At 33.9% G+C, this 21885-nt stretch overlaps 3 protein-coding genes across 3 annotated transcripts in view; 2 read left to right on the forward strand and 1 right to left on the reverse strand.

Moving 5' to 3' along the window:
• The window catches only part of LOC118733644 (dnaJ homolog subfamily C member 16), a gene marked incomplete at its 5' end in the record, with an annotated part of 452466 nt that extends 441310 nt beyond the window's left edge, over positions 1 to 11156 (forward strand). Inside the window, 2 exon segments of the mRNA XM_036463141.1 lie at positions 10203 to 10585; positions 11148 to 11156. Coding sequence (XP_036319034.1) covers positions 10203 to 10585; positions 11148 to 11156 — 392 coding nt within the window.
• A 4818-nt stretch (positions 11157 to 15974) lies between these two features.
• On the reverse strand, positions 15975 to 16364 carry LOC118733652 (lysozyme D-like). The gene has a single exon (XM_036463153.1). It carries the CDS (start codon positions 16359 to 16361, stop codon positions 15975 to 15977), a length of 387 nt encoding a protein of 128 aa, XP_036319046.1. The 5' UTR covers positions 16362 to 16364.
• A 3034-nt stretch (positions 16365 to 19398) lies between these two features.
• LOC118748192 overlaps positions 19399 to 21885 on the forward strand; it is a 39900-nt gene continuing 37413 nt past the window's right edge. Inside the window, exons 1-2 of the mRNA XM_036482572.1 lie at positions 19399 to 19487; positions 19546 to 19722. Of these exons, the coding sequence (XP_036338465.1) occupies positions 19467 to 19487; positions 19546 to 19722 (198 nt within the window). The 5' untranslated portion in view covers positions 19399 to 19466. The remainder of the gene's footprint in view (positions 19488 to 19545; positions 19723 to 21885) is intronic.

Here is a 21885-nt window from a genome sequence, read left to right on the forward strand (position 1 = left end):
GATAGTAGACTCCAGTTATAAGATTATAAATTAAATTTCCAAGAGAAAGTCGGTTCTTTACATATTTTCTAATTACCTTCGAAAATATATTAACTCAAAAAAAAAATAAACAATGCTTCATAGATCGATTTTTTTAAATCTAACTTCATAAAGTTCTTTAAAAATATTTTGTAAATGAGGCCATAAGAGCTTAGGGGGAGAGTTACAACACAAAAATACATTTAAGGCGCAGCGAAGCACGCCGGGTAATTGCTAGTAAATAAATAAAATCTTTGCTTTCACTACCTTGTTCATCAATTTCTTAACTGCGAGTCGCTCGCCGTTGTAGAGTTTTGGCTGATTAATATTCCGCAACATGATAATTGCCACACTTTTTTTTTCAATTTCAGTATGTTGGATAATCACTGGAAGATCAATAGAGTTCAAAAATTCCGTTGGATAATTAACTGCTTCATTTGTTTCCAAAACGGTGTTTATCGACGTACATATATGTTATTTCATCCTTTCGAATGCTGCATCGGAAAACATTATTGAGTTGATAGAAATCCTTATTCTTCGCGGCAAGAATAGCTCGTTCACTGAGCCAATCGTGATTCCTATAATTAATTTGAATATCCTGAAACATTCTTTCGATCAGTTCTCCTTTCGATGTTTCTAAGTTACAAAAATTATCAGGCAACAAAATTCGTGCTAATTTTTCATTTACTGGCAGCTTTCCGTTCCCTATGTTCAGTAATTGCCGCGAGAATACCTAGGCTGATTAAATAATTGCTCTGTAGTTGGACACGCATATTCGCAGTCAACTGCAATGTATGTATGTTCGTCTTGTCACAATGTTGAATATCTCAGGCAAGCATTTATCTCGTCCGCTGGTGTCAATCGAGAAATTACAAGCAATGTTTGCATAACATCTCCTGCGAGCAATATCAATGCTTTCCTGAATGGTTGAACATTTCTACGCAAATCTCGCACCGATCGATCAATAACCTCAAGCAATTTTTTAAGTGCCATCGTGCACTCATCCCAAACAATGAGTTTACATTTTTGTAATAAGTACTTTTCCCATACCGGATGGCAGCATAAGAGCTGAATGAAAAGTGTTTCCACCTGGTAACATAACAATGTCGCAGATGTTCCAGACGAAGCGAAAGCTACGGCTATGTAATTTTTTCATCGAACCGTTGCCACAATCTTATAAGGAATGTTCCCCTAGTTCCCCCTGGCGCATCTAAGAAGAAGGTCATTTATCATTGCGTATTTTTATTTAACGCTGTAACCGCATAAGCGATTTTAGTCGAGTTCGACAAAGCACGCCAGTCGCTTCTCTCTGCGCCAACGTGAGCCAATTGGAAATGCCATGGGAAGCCATGTCCTTCTCCGCTTGGTATTTCCATTGCAGTGGGCACCTCCCTCTTCCTGTGCTACTACCAGCGAATTGCGAGTCGAATACTTTTAGACCTGGAACGCGATTCCCATTCGAACCACAGCGAAGCCAGCGGAGCCGCTGTAAAGCTTATACCGCCCATCGTTCCATTATCTGCGGTACTCATCGTCGCCAACCCGTAGGGGCCTTTAAATCTTCGGTAAGATATTTCTATCGAATACTCCAAGAGCCGACTCATCGGATCTTGTCACTGTCCATTCTTCTGCGCCATATACCAGCATGGGCATGATGAATGTCTTATAGCGTGTGGTTTTTGCACGTCGAGAGAGAACTTTACTGCCGAATTGCCTATTCCGTCCAAAGTATCACTTGTTCACTATACAGTAATTCGGCATTGGATGTCGATTATCGGTGTTATGCTGGTTCCTAACTTAACGAAATTGTCTACTTTCTCGAAATTGCAACTGGCAACAGTGTCGTAGGTGCCAAGGGTCGAATGCTCTGACTCTTTGTTTGATGACAAGAGATACTTCGTCTTGTCCTCGTTGATCACCAAGCCCAATCGCTTTGCTTCGTTATTCAACTTGGAAAAGGCAGGGGAGACTTTGAGGTTTTTGTTACCGATGATGTCGTATTTTTTTGTTTTCGCTAGGTATGGGTTTTATAATTTTTTCATTTTTATCAGTAGTTTTTTATATTCTTCTTTTTCATTGCGAAATTTATATACCAACTCTTCGTTGATAATATGATCACTTCGTTTGATAAGATTTTGTAAATTCTTTCTTCATTTAAACTGTTCGGCTTTTGGGTAAGTGGAAACATAAAAAAACATCTCTAGTAAAGCATTCCCTAATTCCCCGTTTGGAAACAATTATGTAATATTTCATTAGTTCCGATATTTGCAGTCTTTACTTTTAGATAGGGCATAATCCTATTAAAAATATTTCTAAATCAAGATTTCTTAAATGCCTTTAGTTTGTTGCCTATATTGCAACATTTCGTTTCTTTTACCAATTTGATTGAGTTAAATTTTCAAACAGGTGGCACCCCTCCTCAAAATTTTAAATAGGAGGCACCCATCACATTTTTTAAGATATCATTGGTTCTGGTATTATACCGAACAATACAAAAAAAAATTATTCAAATCGGTTCAGCCTTTCTCGAGTTTTGACGACCGTGACATACGAACACAATTTTTTTCCGTGCAGTTTGTTAAATAAGGTTCATGTGAATTGTATATCGTGCGATAAGGCGTTAAAACTTGATGCACGTTTGAAACAATTTCCAAACAAATGAGTTTTAAAATTAAAATTTCAAATTAAAACAATCAATGTTTAAGCAAACAATCATTACAATATTTTTTCAATCAAAGTAGTATTGAAATGTTAATACTTGTACATAAAATCATGATACCAAGGCGAATTTATATAAGGTGGTGTTACTAGCTCAGCTGATTTTGTGTATGTGTTTCGCCGTACGGCTTCTGATATCAAATTGAAAATTTTTGTTTGAATTTCTACACACACTCTTACAGATTTTGACAGTTTATGCCGCCAAAGCAAAAACAAAATACATGTAAATTTTTGTTTTTGTACTCCTGCTATCACCTTATATTAATTCGCCTTGCATGATACAAAAAGGAGGTAGTTTCATTTCAAAATTTTTGACAAAAAATAAGTTTTTTGAAGTTTCATAAATTGTAAAAATTATGAGCTACCTTGCCACATTGATAGAAATGAAACAATATACCAGAGGATTAAATGCAGTGCGTTTAAGCTTGTTCAATAAGATTTTCATTTTTATTTTTATAGAACTGTCTTTTACTTACTCAGTTTTCTATAAACAAACATTTAATAAAAAGAAAATACAGTACTTTTCATCTTGTGTGGATAATACTTGTCAAAAACACATAATTTTTAATAGGGCCTAATTTTTATCCGAATATTCCGAGAATTTAGAAGTTATACTGATCCTACAGTACTGTACTGTACTGTACTTATATTATTAGTTTGGTTGGTAGATGTTACTAAACTTTCTCCGTTTGCGTACTGATGATTATATACCCCTTTCTCACCACCTTGTATGCCACTCCATAACTCTTTGTTCCAGAATGGTTCTCTTGTCTAAAAGAATGCATAAAAGAAACAATAAAAACTTCTCAACTGTTCAAATACACCATATTTCAAGGTACGCACCCATCCAAAAAGTCCTAGTACTAATCTAGATATTCTTGACTTTCACAATTTTGGCTATGTGGCATACTGCAATGAAAATATGAAAGTATGTATGTGTATATATATATTTAATTAAATATATGGTCATCTGAAACCCGTTTCTTACCTTGTGTCTTGCAGCACTGCGTTTTTGGACAACAGCGTCTTCTTTTTGCAGATGCTTATTTCAGCGGATGCAAAATGAGTGGAGCACACAAGCGGAAATTTGGAAGATCCTCTTCCCTGGCAATACAAACTCCAAGCCATCTTCCTTACATACTCTGTCTTCGGACAAGCAAAAATTTTTATTTCCCTACCTTTGCACAGGTATACCGTATTCTTCCAGTTTGGAAACGCGCAACTCATTTTTTCTTTTTTTTACTTTCAAGATTTTTTTTTTAATATTTTCATGCAACTTCACTAACATCAAAAATTTGGTTTACTTTTTCAAAAATCGAAATTTTGCTGCTAGTGGATATGGTAGCATGATTTTAGTAAAATGTCATGAACTTTTTAAAAGTCAGGTGGTGAGCAACAACAACGAATGTCAATAAATGAAACTACCTTCTATTTTTGTATCATGCATAAAATATATTTAATCTACATACATATGTAAATATGTAATAATAATAATATGAATGTTTATATGTAGTACTCATTATTAAACATTCATTAATTCGTAAAATTTCTGATAACTTTATACATATTTTTTGTGAACCTTCCCCCTCCACCCTTCATACAAAAACACAGCGACGGTGAGTGTCTGCTTATGAGGACTTTCACTGTATTCATGTGGTAGCGAGGGTATAATATAAAATTACCTAACAACCGTTTATGCGTAAGCCAATTCACGACACCATGTCATGAATATGAGTAAAAACTTTATGCATAAACTCTATTTCGAGTATAGTTGAAATCATGAAATGGTGTTCATGCACTCAGTTTCTACTCAAATTCATGAAATTATTTCAGGAATTGGCATACGCATAAACGTAGGCATAATGCAAGCCATAAACATGAAAAGTTATATTATGGGAGTAATTTATGCCACTATTAATAAATTCTTGTAATAATCTTATCTACCGTTATGTTAAATTAGGGAGTTGTTACGATTTTTTGCGGATTGTAGATTGAAAACAAGGGTGGCGTACTACAGTTTTATCCATCAACTCCCTCCCGAGCGGGCCTTTTTCACCCACTGTTTAAAAAATGGCTAATAGATGATTAAAGTTTCCGCTACAATACTAAGCGCCAAATTTTTCTAAGGATAACCCAATGTAACGTTCATATAATAGTAATTTTCACGAAAAAGAAGGAAATTTAACCCTCTGTAGAAAACATTGCGATGCGATGGAGCAAAACCTTCCTGGGGTTTGACCACCACTTATGAATGCTAGCGTAATTTTCACACAGCCACCTAGTACTTGTATACGTCTGTGGGACCCCAGAATAAAATACTGAAGGAATGTTAAAATTAGCTTTTTATTAAAAATCTTCAACTCTTTATTAAAGAAAAAATACACAAGAAAATCAACTTGTTTTTGTTTTTTCTCCAATAATTGAGGAGTTAGATGCAATAAGGGCACTTGTTGTGGTATTGAAAAAAATTTACTAAGTATACGGTAAAAAATTTGGGTTTAATTTTTAAACCGCGCTGGGACTACTGCCTTTTTTAATCTTTTATAGTCTACTTTTTAAGCCAGTCAATAGTTTTAAGCGATTTTTAACATATTCTTGTTTAAATTTTAGTCCGAAAAGTTCGTGGTTTAAAAATCAAACCAAAATGTTTTAATTCTAGTTTCTAGGTTTCAAATATAGAAAATTTGGTTTAAAATCTAAACCGAAATAGAAAATATTTGCACACAGCGAAATGTGGTGTTGATTCAAACTGAACATATGAAAGCACATTTACATGCGTGTCTGTAGCTGAGTGTGCAAAGATGCTTGATACAATTGATTGCTACCACGGCTGTCCGGGTTCAATCCCCATCAGACGGAGCATGAAATTTAAGATTTTTTATTTTTTATTCTTAATTATGAAAATGTTTGGGTTTTAAATTTAAACCGAACTGTTTAAATTCTAAACCCTACATATGAGCTCTCTTTTTTTTAACTTGGAAGGTTTGTATTTGAAACTGAATTTAATTTGGTCATATATGTAGTCCAAAAAGTTTAAAATTAAAACCGAAATTTTTAACCGAGTATTGCGGAAAAAAATCATCAGATTACCAGTGTTCGACCCAAGGCACATTGAACAGGTAATATCAGTAGAGCAGCTGATTTGATTTTTTTCAAATTATTCGGTCTCGAAAATTTCAAATATTTAAATTTTTTCTCACAAAAATTCGACATTGTTAAAGTCTATGTATTTGCATGTGAAACCTTTTTCTATGCGAAACAAGCGGTTGATTTTGGAACGTTCGCCCACTCAGCAGCACAACCGCCTTGCAAAGGCTGGATCAATGCTTCGGGAAGCAAACACATTTACTAAGAAAGAAGGTTGCAACAATTTTTAGTTTTTCCAATTTAAATTTTTTAAATTCTATTTTTGTTTGTATTTCACATGACTCGCTTTGATTTAGAAGAAAAAAATCAGAACAGTTTTTGACATTGTCAATAGTAGAAGCAACAACAAAATACATGCAAATGCATAATTCAAATATTAAAGGTTTTGTAAGTAGCTATTTTCTAAAATTTGGCACTCCCACCCACAGGGATGGTTTTTGGAAGCAGGAGAAAAAGGGGAAGAATTAAAACACACTTCCTAAATGGTAGCGAAATTCTACAAAAAGGTGTGTATAATGATGCATGGTGATTGTTATTAAAAATAAATATTGCCATGAATATACCAAAGTTACGTACGTCAGATGGCGCATAACTCAACGATAGATGGTCCCCTTTGAGTTATTTTTTTATTGTTTGTCTGCCTTGTGAACTCTTTGCGGTAACATTTACATTAGATGGATATGAAGAAGCTATTTGTCTGTGGAAAACTTATGGAATTTTTACTAAAAAAAAATACGCCGAATAAAAACATTAGGAGCTTACGTTTCTTTCACGGTTATGGCTCTATTGCTTCGAGTATGCTAATTCGAATTCTTTGATATTACACTTATAGTGTTCTGGGGATATTATGCCGCCGTCAGAATATTAAATATTGGCTTACACAGTCGCGATTGGCGCTTCGTGCCGGCCGACAGGAAGAATAATAAAATTATAGTGTAAAAAACTAAAACCTCCCTATTATAATCAAGGAATGAAACCGAAACCCAAACCGAAACCGTAACCGTTTAAAACCGTTTCGTTTTTCAAAACCGAAACCGAAACCGTAACCGTTATCTTGACCTGAAAAGGAACGATACCGAAACCATTTCAATCACAGGTTTCAATCGGTTTCCAGAAATTTACAAAAATAATAAATAAAAATTTCTTTGAAATAAATGATTTATTTAACCAAAATCAGCAACATTTTGATAAAATTCTTGTTAAGTAGTAAATAAGTATGGCAAGGTAACTTTTCGCAAAAATCTGCTGATGACTTTGTTGTTGTGAATCGATAATCGATTAATTATATTTAAATAGTTTCTTTCCCGTATGCAATGCGAGATCCCGCGTGTGCCCAAAATAGCCCAGAAATCATGCCTGTACTCAACAAAATGGGTAATAGAGAGCGAAAATTCGAGCGTATTCGATCGTAAGTGTATTCTTCTTCCTGCCCGAAACAGCCCGAAATTTTCTCCGAGTAAAAATTGATAAAGTGTCAAAGTGCATATCAGCTGTATTGTGTTTACATGTTGCCTGCATTTACTTGGTGCTTTTAAGGAAAAGTGTATGGCCTGTTGATGTATTTTCAATCTATGTACTTAAAATCAAACTTGTGAAACCAAAATTCAATTTCCAAGTGTTTGCATTTAATACCAAGTTTCTCACCGACAACCAAAACATTTTTCCTTCATTTTCTTTCCATTTACAACCTTTAACTTTCATTCTTATTTTGCTTGGCCAGGCAATTAACAATAAATCCGAAATGGCGTATTAAAGATGATAAAATATGACTTCCACTTCGATAAATAATCGAAAAAAAACTAGTGAAGACACCGATTGGAATGAGTGAAAAGTGAGTTTTCAAGTAGTTTTCAGCGAAAACAGGTTTTCGTTTAACAGATTTTATATGGACGAAAACACAAGTTTTAGGTCGAAAACCAGTTTTAGCAACGAAAACATGTTTCCGATGTCGGTCAGAACATGGTATAAGTGACAAAAACAAGAACAACGTAAATCAGCTGCGTTTCCGTACTTCTGAACTTTGTTCCATTTTTGAAAGAAAATGTTTCTCTTATTCTCTAATTACCAAATCCGGTCCGGATTGTTAGGGAAAGAACCTAGTGTTGATATTATCAGTGAACTGTAATTTTCGATTTTCTTTCCTCAACGTTTAAGACATTGTGATTTAAATAATATCAACAAAATTTCTGTGAAAAACCGAAACCGGAACGAAACCGAAACCAAAACCGAAATAAATTTTGAAGAACGAAACCAAAACCGAAACCGAAACACTTGGCAAAACCGAAACCCAAACCGGAACGTTATTTTTAATCGGTTTCATTCCTTGATTATAATTGCCATTCATACTGTCATCAGGTATGTAACTTGAGAATAGAAATCGCTGCATCTTTTGGGCGCATCAATATTACATAGTTACATCCCGAGCTAATAAAAGGAAGATAAAAAGACACGCAGCTACTGAACGACTGAGACAGGGAACGTGATCTATATCGTCAAATGAGAAGTTCCGTAAGTGTGCAATTATATCGCGCCATTGACTAAACCGAGCTATCGTGTTTTACTATTGGCCCCATGGACGCGGTTTGCTAATATTAAATTGCGTCAAAGTCTCATTCGAAGGCACCAGCAGCTGGACTCCAGCATCCGCTATCGCTAATTTTGAACACTAAAGGTCTCCAAAAGAATAGCAGGCGCGCTTAACAACATGTATAGTTATGTTACATGCCCTTCATACTCATATGTAGATTTAGATTTGCCTAATTACACTTTGCTTCTGATATTTTTCCATATTGCGTACTTTTAGATCCCGCGGTTTTTAATTTAGCGATGGAAACTTAGCGTAGCGATTGGCAGAATTCGACTGCAGGATTGTGTTGTGTAGGTCAATACCTAAATATCTTCGTTGACTCATTTACCAGAACCATTGCGCGCTTTACTTTACAGCGACTTGGCAGGATCAATAGGTCTCCACGAATGTCGACAAACACAAATATGCGGCATTTAAATGAATTTCTCTAGGCCAACAGTTCTCATCCATTTTGTCTTGTTGTCGCCAGCGAACAACCTTGGTTCGACCCTAATTTAACTGTGATAAACGCTTTCGATCAAAAAACGTGTTTCCTATGTTTTTTCAGAGTTACGCTTTTTTTGGAAAAATAAAGGAGATCATATTCGTATTCAGTGGCGCAAATTAGGTAAAAAAACTCCTTTCCAAATGTAATTTTCATTGCGTAAAATAGCGTTATTTATACGAGTAGTACTTCCTTCAAACGATGTATGTATTTCAATGTGCATTATCATGAAAATTTTTTACACAATTCCTAAGGCGCCGATATTTTCGTAACTCGGCGGCGGCGCGTGAGGAATGACAAAAAATGGCAGCGGCGTGGCTTGGCGGCGTAAACCTCTGGTTGCCCCCTGTTAAAAAATTAAATTCAAATTTTTGAATAAGTTAAATGAATTATTTAGAGATGGGTATCGATCGAAATGTGTACGAAAAGGGTTTAAAAAAAAACAATTTTATTCGAATTAAAGGAATTAGGTAATTGAAATAGATAGGTATCACCATATGGGAGTCAGACAAAACAGCTTTAAGAAGGTTTTAGCCTGCAAATACTACGAAGAGGGTTGCCATATGTTTTTAAAGTCAAATTTAGTTAAACTGAAATAATAATTGTGTTAAACCAAAGGATTAGGACATCGTATTAGTTACTTTATTACAAATACATACATTGTCAATCAGTGAATTGTTCTGATTACATTCCTTTTAAATTACTGAACTGATTTTTGGATAACAGTAAATGCAGTTTGAATCTGAAAATTTGGGTTCTTGCGGCATTTATTTACATAGTTATGAACATATAGTTAGTTCTATTTTCAAATTGAGATGTCAAATAACAGGGCTGGCCTTTAGATGTGCAATAAAGTTTTATTTTTTTGAAACAGATTGGGTCTTGTTACAAATTATATTAAAACTATTTAATAAATAAAACGATTTACTTCTAAACGACACGTAGAAGTATTGCCACATGTTTAAAAAATCAAATTCACTTAAGGGAATGTCGATAGCCCTGGAAGCTAGTGCTTCTTTTTTACTTTGTTATAATTTTAATTATAATTAAGTTGCCATAATCAGACCATAACTCTTAACTAGCAGTTAGTTGTGGTCCTTGCGAGGGATTTATTCTAGTTAGTTAGTTAGTTAGTCAAGCTAAACTAGCCTAGGTTATAGTCTGTTTCAAATATATATACATACATATTATTTCACTAAGAACAATTTAATGTAATGGTATTATACTTTTAACCTTCTTCCATTTTAGTAATGAAACAAACTCGCAGTACTCCAGAACTTAAATTACATGAACTTAGAGCTGAGAAATATAATGGAATGGTTCGACTGTTAAAGCCGGGCTGCCGAACTATTATTTTAGTCACCGATATTAAAACACGACCAAAATTAATTCCCTCATTTCATAAAGCTGTATGGCCATACAGGAAATCCAAAACTTTATTATTTGGTCATATGCTTATAGAAAAGGGGTTGCTATGGTATGCTGAGCTACTAAGGTTATCCTTGTGCGAATCAAAACCCCTAAATATAAATCCCCGAAATTGTGTGGGCACGGTGATTGCTCTTAATGGCCACCGCAAATATTTCTGCATGTATCACGCTAAACATCCGGAATCAGTTCGCGATGAAAAGGTAAGTACATCAAGCAATGAAAAGTCTAGTCAAAAAAAACATCGGTGCTTCGAAAATATCGATGTTTTGCTTCGATTAATCGAAAAATGTTCACTCGATGTTTTCTGTAAACTGACATCTCTAGTACATCGAAAGGCCAAAAATCGCTTTGTCTTAAATCAGCAAGAAAGCAAGATGCAGTTTTATAGCTTAAAAGATTTTAGTATAATGAAGTGCAAGTTTCAATTGTTTTGATTTTTAATATTTTTTCTTTGATGACTTGCATATTGGTATACTAAAATTTTATGAGCTATAAAACTGCAGTGCGCGCTTTCACTCCGCAGGGCCTGAGTTAAAGCCCTGGTCAAAGTAACATCGCAAAAAAATATATAGGGTATTCACAGTTTACTTTTAAAGTTAAAAGGTGGTAACTTTAACAAGATAACACTCTCGAACTGTGAGCAACCCTTCACACATGAGTTTCAAATTGTCAACAAAACAAATATAGTCAGATATTTATTTAAAAATCTTTCAAATTGCGCCCACCCTATGTTTTTCTGCTTCATTTTCCATTTTTTCTTAGCTCGAGTAATTAGCGAGATGCCAGTTTCACACAAAACAAAAACATGAGGTAAAGTCGAGTAATTTTGCCCAAAAGTGTTATCTCTAATTAGTATGGGAATCAACAACAAACAAAGTTACCACATGGTAAAATGTTTTAAAGTTACCAGGTGGCAAATTTAACACAGTAGATAATATAGAACTGTGAGTACCCTAATAGAAAAAAGGTTTTTTCTTAACAGCGAACGCCCCTCGGCAGGCAATGGCAAACCCCCGATTGTATTTCTGCCGTGAAAACCAGCTTCTCATAAAAATACAATCGCCGTTCGGAATCGGCGTAAAACTGTAGGTCTTTCCCATTTGTGTGGCAACATCAAGGCGCACGCCACAAAGAAGTTCGGCCAAACACTAACATATATATAAGCGCCAATCTGTTATTATAAATCTGCATTCCCAAAAAATGCTCCAAAGACTGATATTAAAAAGTTCAAAATATTGATGAAAATTTTTACAATTTTTCTAAATTTTGTATAAAGTTTGAAACATTATGGGTATTCATCAAACCTTATAAATGAACTGTCAAAATTTGTATGGAAACTCGTTTACACATTTCTGATAAATTTCTCCAGCGATTTCACTGAATAAACTTGATAAACTGAAGTCAATGCAACTCTGTCGCAACTCTAGCTATGTTTTCTTAGGCAATAATAGGGATCCGCATAACAATTTTGCAAATTCAACAACAACGATGTGATCCTCATAGAGCGGGCCTTCCCAAAGTGGGTGACGCGGCACCCCAGGGCGTATGCCAGCGTTAACTTGGAAGGTTTAGAAAAAACCATTGTCGAATAATTTCCCAACATTGACTTTGAGGATGTCTACAGCTGGATAACAAACCCGTTTTCCATGTGACCCGAAAAGTAAACCTACTGGGATGACAAATTAAGCTTTTGAAAAGCTTCTGGACATCAGTGGCGACAGCACTTTGAATATTAAATTCTACGAAGGGAGCCAAGAGAGTTCTGGATGCAAGTGTATGCAGAAAACACTGCTGTCGGCAAGGTTTCATTAAAAGTACTAGTGACTTTTAGGCCCTTATTATGAGTTGCATTCGATTTTCGATCTTCGCTGGTTAACGAAGATCGAACATCGAAAGTGGAGTTATGAGCTCTGCAACCGTGTCGAAGTTTTCGTTGAGTATCGAATTTTCTGTCGAACAGAATTTTGCTTTCGATGGTGTAGCGAAGTGTTAGAAAAATGTGAAAAATTTATGATTTTGTATTTGTTTTTTACTGGCGGCTAGACACAAATTTTAAACAATTTTTATTAATTTCATGCAGCTCTAACGTCGTGAATATTAAACACAACCACGAAAGGATGCTTTTACTTGTGAAAGAAAATCCCAATACTCAGTTCTCTGAGAACAAAATCGTAAGCTGTTGATAGTTTTAAAATATTTTAAATAGATTTAGCTCACAAACGCCCCTTTAGAGAGTCGGAAGTTTTTAATAAATCTGTAGACAAATTTCTTAAATATATTTTATGTCAAAATATATTGGAAAGACTACACTTAAACCCTCTTAAACATTTTCTACTCCTGGCCTGTTTACCAAGCTCTCATCTTCTGACGAATCGTTGAACCAGAACACCGTTGTACTCTTTTTTACCACGTTTTTATAAACTCGCTTTCTTTTTTATTTCATTTTAATTTGCACAAATTTACATACTTATGTTTAAGCACACTATTTAGTTTGCTCGATTTGTAAACAAAACTTATCAGCGGTGAAAAATATACTATTTTAAACAACCTAACCGAGCGAAATTCACAATAGCGCTATTCTTCATCGAATGAGCGTCATAATACCATATGAAAATACGTTCGATGAGCACTTTCGAACACAGTCGAATGCAACTCATAACAGGGGCCTTATTTTTACATTTCTATGTGAGACTGAATTTTCAACAAATGCTTACATAAACAGGTAATTTTTAAGCAAAAAACAAAGCCGATTTCAATTCCCATCTAAGAATTTAAGATTATCGGTAATCTATTCATGATCCAATGATCGGATTTAAACCAAATTAGACAACCTGTCAGGTAACACCTTTCCTTTAAATAAGAATTATAGTAATCGTGGTCCAAAGTTATGCGGTAACATACATAGAAAAAAATATTCCGACGAATTGATAACCTTAATCTTTTTGTGGAGTCGGTTAAAAACAAATACACCAGCAAGCTTTCAGCGTCAAATGATTTCAGGGTAAAATTGTCAAAGCTCCCAATAAACTGAAAGAAAATAATGAAATCATGAAAACAATTTCAGTCCTCACTAGAGTGGTTCAAAATTTTTTTTTTTGGAAATTCATAAACGCTACCTCAAATTATTGTTATTTGTGATAAAAAAAGATAAATGTGTTTTTTTATTTTGAAAAAAAAGTTTTCTTGGAGGTCGCGCTGGTCGGTTTTTTTTAAAAACGCTGATGTTCTCAATATTTTATTTTCGTGACATGTTAAAATGCAGCTAAAAATGTGGTTTTTACATATAATTACTCTGGTATTATTGGGGAACTTTCCCTTAATTACACACCTGTCTTGGACAATTAGAATGGGTCTAGTTCCCGAAAATATGCTCTCGAAAAGACACTAGTAAAATTAAAACGTTGATACTGAACGATTTACGCTTTGTCATGGATTGGAACTTGTTACCAGGGGGTTTCTGGGGTTGCTAATTAGGAATCTGAAGTCAGTTTTTCGAAATTCAAAATGGCGGATCCAAAATGGCGGTAGATTTTTTTTTAAATGATTGGATTTATTCGAAACCCGCCACTCGAGAGTTCTTATGGTCGCCGATTACGAATCTGAAATCAATTTTTTTTAATTCAATATGGCGGATCCAATATGGCGATCAAATTAAAAAAAAGTACTAAAATTAAAACGTTGATGCTCACCGTTTTAAACATTGTCAAGGGTTAAAACACGTTTCCAGTGGGTTTTTGGGGTTGCTGATTATGAATCTGATGTCAGATTTTCAAAATTCAAAATGGCGGTTTAAGAGTTTCAAACAAATCCAATCATTTTTTTAAAGTTGGGCAGTATTTTGGATCCCCCATTCAACGTTCATTATTAACGTTTTAATTTTAGTACTTGTGTTTAATTTGATCGCCATATTGTATCCGCCATTTTGAATTAAAAAAAATGACTTCAGATTCGTAATCGGCGACCACAAAAACTCTCGAGTGCCGGGTTTCGAACAAATCCAATCATTTTTATCCGCCATTTTGGATCCGCCATTTTGAATTTCGAAGAACTGATTTCAGATTCCTAATTAGCGACCTCTAAGAAAATTGTGTTTTCAAAATAAAAAAATACGTGTCTTTTTTTATCTCAAATAACAATATTCTGATGTAGCGTTTATGAATTTCCAAAAAGAGTGGTTTTATGAACCACTCTAGCTAAAGGAGCATAAAGTGTGCATTGTGTTTTCTTGTTTTCGTAGACATTTGAAGAGTAGGGCTGCACCGAAATTTTCTTAGCACAACAAAGGTGCCGAGGTGAAAAAAGTTTGGGAACCCCTGTGATAGAGAACTGGTTCAACTATTATCCGTTCTGTTTGTTTTGTTTCACTGATAATTTGGCCGCAAAGTTTGGTAGCCGTGACAAATGAATTCATACACAAACAGACATTCTGCCATTTTTTCTTTTAACTTGCTTCAAATAAATAGCCTTTATCTTATATGTATATTTATTTAAATAGATATTATCTCGTAAATATAATTTTTTGCCATTTAGTCAGTTATTTTCTATAATTTTTTTATCCTCGTGCTAGTAGTATAAAGTTAGTGATACTGAGCTCTATAACCAAAGAAAACACGACTATTGTCGCATGTGTAAACGAAAAGAGAGTGTGGGTCGTTCATGTAATAGAGTGCGTAAACTTATAAGATTATCTGCTTGATAAAGTTATCGGTTTAGATGAATACCACTATTGTTTTCAATGGTTTTCGTTAAAGCATCAACAATACTTTTATAAAAAATAATTTTTACTTGAAACACGCTATGAATATTTTAATAAAAGCTTATTTGAGTCACATGAAAGTAAAAGTTTGTTAAATTGTTTGAAATTGGTTTTGTTTATGACTTCCAATGCATCGACAAATATCGATGTATCGATGCGAGGAAAAACATTGATGTATTTTTGTCACTGACATCCCTAAATGAAACTAATGCTGCTATGTGAAGAACTTTTCGCAGATTTTTTTTTAAAGAAAGTGTACAAAAATTTCTTTACGAGCTCGTGCCAACCGCTTCATATAATTTTCTTTGCAGATTCGTAAAAAAATCGGTTCTCAAATCGGATACTCTTACAGATTTTGGGAACTTTGGTTGTCAGGGTATGTATGTATGTATATATCGTCAACTTAAATGCAAAAAAAAAAATTGTTAGTTAGGGATTTTTGCATTTCAGTTGAAGATGTTTGTTTCGGCTTATTTTGCATCGCAGGTAACGATTATGAATACATGTTTGTGCGAAAGGTTGCACATTGCCTAAGGTCCAGTGCACGGACTATTCCACTTTATTTGTAGATCTACCAACTTTTAAGCTGTATTTTATTTCATACCATTTTTAACAACAAAGGCTAAAAATCTACTAACATTTTTCGGAAAGAAAGCAAAGAGATTTAAATGAATAAAAAATTTTGTCATCGAACACACCTAAACTAAAAATGAAAAGTTAACTCTGACCAATTTAAAAGTAAAATTCCATATCTATGAGCTATTTATGAACATATTTTTCGTATGCAATACGTTTTTTGTGATAGCCTGCCAGCAAATATCAAGCATTTCAAATCAAAGTTTAACAAAACAATTTTTAATTGGGGAGTAATTGTTTGAGCCCCTTTTTAAATTAATACAGGGCTCGAAACACGACATCAGTAGTTCATTGCAACCGACATGGCATTGATTGTAGGAGAAGAGTCCACTGGCAGGTTGACACCAAAAGTAATCATTGATTTGGCAGATGTCATAATCATGAGAGCCATCGTTGTAGGTGGGACCGATGACGTCGCTGCGGTAGGAGCTCTCTTGTTCAGCAATACAAGCCCAGCGTGCCAACTTATCCCTTAGATCACCCAGACGCGGCATCTCATGGGCCAATGAACAACGGTTCAGGACAACGCCGAAAGCAGGTGCGGCTATTGCCAAAGCGATCAGCAATACGGCGTAGATTTTCATGTTAACTATTTTTTTTTCATATTAACTAATTAGTTATTAAGAGTACTGATGGCTCAGACGAACTGAAGGTTGGGTGTGGCAATTCAGTGGTTTTTACAGCTCGCGCGAGTATATTTATTCACGGCGACGTCTAGGGATTGATAAGCGCATTTACTTATTCCGTGCATCAATAACAGAGTAATGACTGTTGGAAAAAAATCTTTTGTTAGGTACTTCAAATAATTCATATCGTGCATTCCATTTTGAATATCTATCTTTGATGCGTCTACTTGGTGGTACATACTTACATGTTTGTTTTTACTTGGAAATGCATTTAAATTGATTAGATTAATGAAAAATTGTTTTGGTAGCGAGTTCTCTTTTTCAATTTAAAAAGTATTTTCAAGAAAAAAGCGGTCATTTTATTTCTTTCGTTTCGAATCGGGTTTCATTCGACCATGGATGCCGTGGCGCCAAATATATTTTTTGTTGTTTTATAAAAAAAAAAGATTTACATACACTTGGTAGATTTTTTATTTATTTTTTATTTTTTGAAAGAATCAAGAATTTCGATTACTTGGATTTCAATCAGATTTCAACGGAATCCTATCGAAATCCCTGTAAAACGAACAAACCTTTAGATACTAGAAAGTTCAACACTGCAGATTGCTTCGCTCTAAATGTCAAAGTTTTATACATAAACAAACGCGCACAAACACACACACTAATAAACAGATGTCAACGAAATTCAAGGAAAGCACGGTGGAATCACTTAAAGGTGTTCTTACTCGATATGTATTTGCATGTGTACATGCTACTGTTTACATACACTGAAAATAAAATTTCGTAAAAGTGCTACGACAAACTTTCGTATTCTTGGTTTTTGTACAATGTGCGAAACTTTCGTTCATAGTAAGAACACATTTTTCACAATAAAGTAAGATTTTTCGAACCATCCGTAAATATAACGAAAGGACTTTCGTAAAGCCTTTTTTCAGTACAATTTACGAAATCTTACGTTTATTTTACGAAACACATTCGTAAATTACCGAAAAAATCTCTGTACGAATAATTTTGTATATTGTACGAAGGCATTCGTAATATTTAAGTATGGTTTTAAAATTTACGAAATCTACAATTCTGTATTCGTACAATTTACTTAATACTTTCGTACACAGAACAAATGCAGTTTAATATTTCGTCATATTTTTATGTACCAAGTGTCATTGCGAACCCACTGGTTGGCTACTGTGAGACGTAGAATATAATTTTAAAAGTTTTAAGAAGCTTTTGCTGGATAAAAATACAATATAAAATTAAATGTTAAAGCTATGAATAAATCCTTTTAAGCATACAATGTTTTCAACATCGCCCACGCTGAGCCTTGCTCTGCAATGTGGGACCTCATAAATAGGCAATTTCATCAGTTAGCTATCAACGGTAAGCCCAAGCCAGGAGCAAACGCACTAGTTAATAAAATTTTAAGTAAGTACATGTATGATTTTTCACTGAAACTTGCCTTTCAGACGCCTTATAATTTTCCTTTAATTTATAGTCGAGAAAGGAAACAAACATCGAAGAAGCTGCGAATCTGCCAAGTACCTCCACATAAAAACATTACAAAACATTTTGTTAAAGAAAAACGCTTAAAATTAGGAATAAAAACAAAATAAAAGTGTTGTGTTATAATTCGTCTTATGTTTTTTACAGTGTGGTGAATGAAAGCAATCGGAAGTTCTATGAAACAATCGCAGATTTTAGGAAAATAATTTCGTTAAATATACGAACTATTTTGTGCATTTTACAAACATTTCGTAAAAAAATAAAGAAATAGTACGAAGTTCTTTAGTAAGTAGTACGAATACGTTCGTAAAATGTAGTAAGATCTGATGTCTCATATTTTCGTAGTATGCACAAAAAGGTTTTGAACAATTAACAAAAACTTTCGTGGCCCAAAATGACGAAAACTTTCGTAAAATGTACGCAAGTTTTCGTTATATTTACGCAGATTTTATTTTCAGTGTATGAAAATGCAAACATATCGTGTAAAGACAAACTAGATTTGCTACTGTACAAAGCAGATCCACGTACATACGAAATATAAATGTTTCTATTTTCACCTGACATACAGATAGAATCAGCCATGATACAAAAAAGAAGGTAGTTTCATTTAATGACATTCGTTGTTGTTGTTAACCATTTGACTTTTAATAAAATTATGACATTTCATCAAGTTCACGCTACCTGATCACTACAATAAATATTTTGTTTTAAACAGAAGATTTTATTTAATGGGCTTGAAAATTATGCCGGCTACTTAATTTTGAAAATGGGGCTGACGACTAGGTTTCAGAACGCGTGAAGAAATTGTATACTTACATATTGTCGTTTAAAGTACATAACCGCGTATCGTCGTTGTGCAAAACCGCCTAACTGAAATTTTTTGCCAAAAATTGGATTTGTTCACACAAGTTTATGCAACCTCACATACGCGGTTTTGAATTATCGTGATACGCGCATTTGCATTTTACATTAAAAATTTGTGAACGTTAATGGTGCTAATCACAAAACCAAATTTTTTTCGAAATGTGATGAGAAATTTAAAATTAAATTTGAACCAAAATATAAAAAGGTTTTATTTGGGATGAACATTCTTTAGAATTCGATTTTTAAATCGCAGGATTGCATTCAAAATAAGAAATCGAAAAAATAACAAAATAATGCGCGTAGTTTTTATTAAAAAATAATATGAACAATTACGATGAAGTCTTCTTTAATAGTTTATACTTTATATAGTTAAAAAAAAATAGTGCGAGCTACGTAAGTAAAAAATACCAAGCACTGATAATGGTTTTTGATTTGAAATATTATTACATTGGTATAAATATGCGAAAGAAAATTCTCCGATTTATTGCCTTAGTATTATCAAAGTGGCAAGGCCGTTGATAATACTCGAAATTTATGAAACTTCAAAAAGCTTTATTATCTGTCAAAAGTTGTTTATTGAAACTACCTTCTTTTTTGTATCATGGAATCAGCTGCTCTTTTTATATTTCATTTTCAAACATTGCTGTTAGAACACGTTTATTAGCGCACTCAAAAGTAATTTTAAATAATTTTGCAAATATGGATAAAGAATCCAAGAAGGTAAACTGTTGTGCTTTATGTTTAAAACATGCACACACCAAAACTACTAAAACTTTAGTTGGAATGGCCGAGGGAAGCTGTCCTGCATCTAATTGAATTGTGGGAGTCATTTGGGTGTTTGTACAATCCAAAGAACAATTTTTACCACAATAAACATGCGCGGTACCAAGCGCTAAGCGAATTCTCGGAAAGTCTTAACGATTTTATGCCAGGAATTGGGTCCGCTGAAGTAAAGGTACATGTATATCTAAATACATTTACAACGATTGTAATGTTTGTCCTTTTATACCAATTATAGGCAAAAATGAACTACTTGCAAGGACAATTCACGTGAGAAGTTGCAAAGTGTAGCAATAAGAAAAGTGGAGCGGACGCTGACGAAGTTTACGTCCCAACTGCGTTTTGGTATAAGAAGCTCAGTTTTCTATCCGATTTTGTTCGGGAACGAGAAAGTAATTTTTCATCGGTGAGGACTGCTGCGTTGCTGAGAAATCATTTTGTTTAGTTCGTGCATGTACATTTGTATATATACATATGTGCATATGTATGTATATCCTTACTTTCAGTTCCTGGATTATTCTCAAATTTCAGTTGAACTAGAAAGTGACTGGTCTCCTCCGGCCCGAAGTAAGAAGAGAGTGCGTCCGGATAAAGAGAGCTCAACACCAAAGGAGAACGACATGTTAGAAGCTGCGACGGAGGCATTGAAATCTATTGCACAAAAAGATAATTCTGAATTGGATGACTACGACGACGCTTTCTGTAGGTTTTTAATGGTCGCGCTCTTAAAAATTAAGAAATCAAGGAGGAACTTAAGGAATCGTTTGTTCACTTACTGTTTGAATCTAAAAAAAGGAAAAATCTTTTATTGGAAGGCAACTTAAATTACTAAGCTTTATGAAATTTATGTTTTTTTTTTATACTTAACCAACAGCCAAAACGGCAACAACGAATTCAGATATTTCGGCTATATTTATGCCGATGATTTTTTCAAACTCGTTCTTGCTTGCGAATTTTGTAAAATTCCCAATCCAGAACCGATTTGAAAACTGTAATGGTATATCCAAAACATATTCTAGAAACATGAATGCCGACCTTGCTTCTTTTGGGAATTTTTGAGGTATTAATCTTTTTTTTTGACTGAAGGGCTGCTTAAATACTGTTTTCTTTTTTAACTAAATATGTAGACAAATGAACTGAAGTACATTAGTATTTAGATTCTTTAGCAACCTCAAACATACACTTTGTTACACTAAAATTGAATGGACTATAAAACTGCTTACCAAATCTAAAAAGTTGAGAATTTAAATGCAATTTTGCAGAATTTATATAATTTTTTGAAATATGAATTTTTATCGTTTCTGTTAGATATTGAGCTGTGCTTTTATAAAAAAAAATAATAAATATTAAATAAGTAAATATAGCCAAAACTGGTCAAAATAAGGGGTTTCTATTATGTTGGCCATTGGTGTACAATGTTTTTCAAGCTGAATTTTTCTTTTGTTATTATTGTATAAAAATATTGTTCATGGTTGAACTAACTACCTATTAATCAACATTTCAAACTTTATACAGATTCTTATTAAAAAGTTCGAAATTTTAAAGAACATTATTTTATTTTTTAAACTTTGAATTATATGGGTTTGGTTCAGGTATGAAAAATATTGTTATATAAAAAACCAAAAAATAAGTTTAGCTTGAAAAACTTTGTAGATATTAAAAAAAAACAGTTTTGTTAGGCAGTGCATTTATAAAACCAGCATAAGTTTAAAAATTAAATTTTTTTATTGCATTAAGTTGCCATGTAACAGAACCAGTTGTATTAAAATATTTGGTGTTTATATCACGTACTATTCTTCCCTCTACTCTTGAATGATTCGCAAGTCATCTTTGTAAACTAGTTAAAGCTACATATTTCGTTTCTCCATGATCCTTCGATTAAGTTTATTGTATTTGTATCCTCCAAATTGTTATCGTCACGCATACATTATGTCGGCTGGGCGGGGTTCTTGCCTCACTACTGTTCTCTGCGCCATAGCAGAGAAAAGTCATGCCTGTCAAACATCCCAACGGACAGACACACAACAATTCAAAAATTCAAAAAAAAAAGCAGTTACAAACATAAAGCTGAAAAAAAAGAAACGTTAAAATTAATATTTGAAATAAACGGAAAATCAAAAAAAACCCAAACGAAAAACTTTGAAATAAAGAAAAATGACCAAAACAAAAACCTACGGCCGAATATAAGGGCGCCACCGATGTTGGTGTGACGCCCGGTGCTGGCCCACAATCATCCATGGCTACCGTTGCACCCTAATGCCGGTAGCCCCATAATAAAAAGTGCTTACATGCCTTCCTAAATAAAGTAAGTCAGCATTCCCATTTTAATTATAAATTT

This window comes from Rhagoletis pomonella, unplaced genomic scaffold, assembly GCF_013731165.1.
Source record: "Rhagoletis pomonella isolate Grant_MI unplaced genomic scaffold, Rhpom_1.0 Rhpom_scaffold_00001, whole genome shotgun sequence".
NCBI lineage: Eukaryota > Metazoa > Arthropoda > Insecta > Diptera > Tephritidae > Rhagoletis > Rhagoletis pomonella.

Coding starts and splice junctions, on each gene's coding strand:
- LOC118733652 (XM_036463153.1), bottom strand. CDS start 16,361: ATGAAAATCTACGCCGTATTGCTGATCGCTTTGGCAATAGCCGCACCT.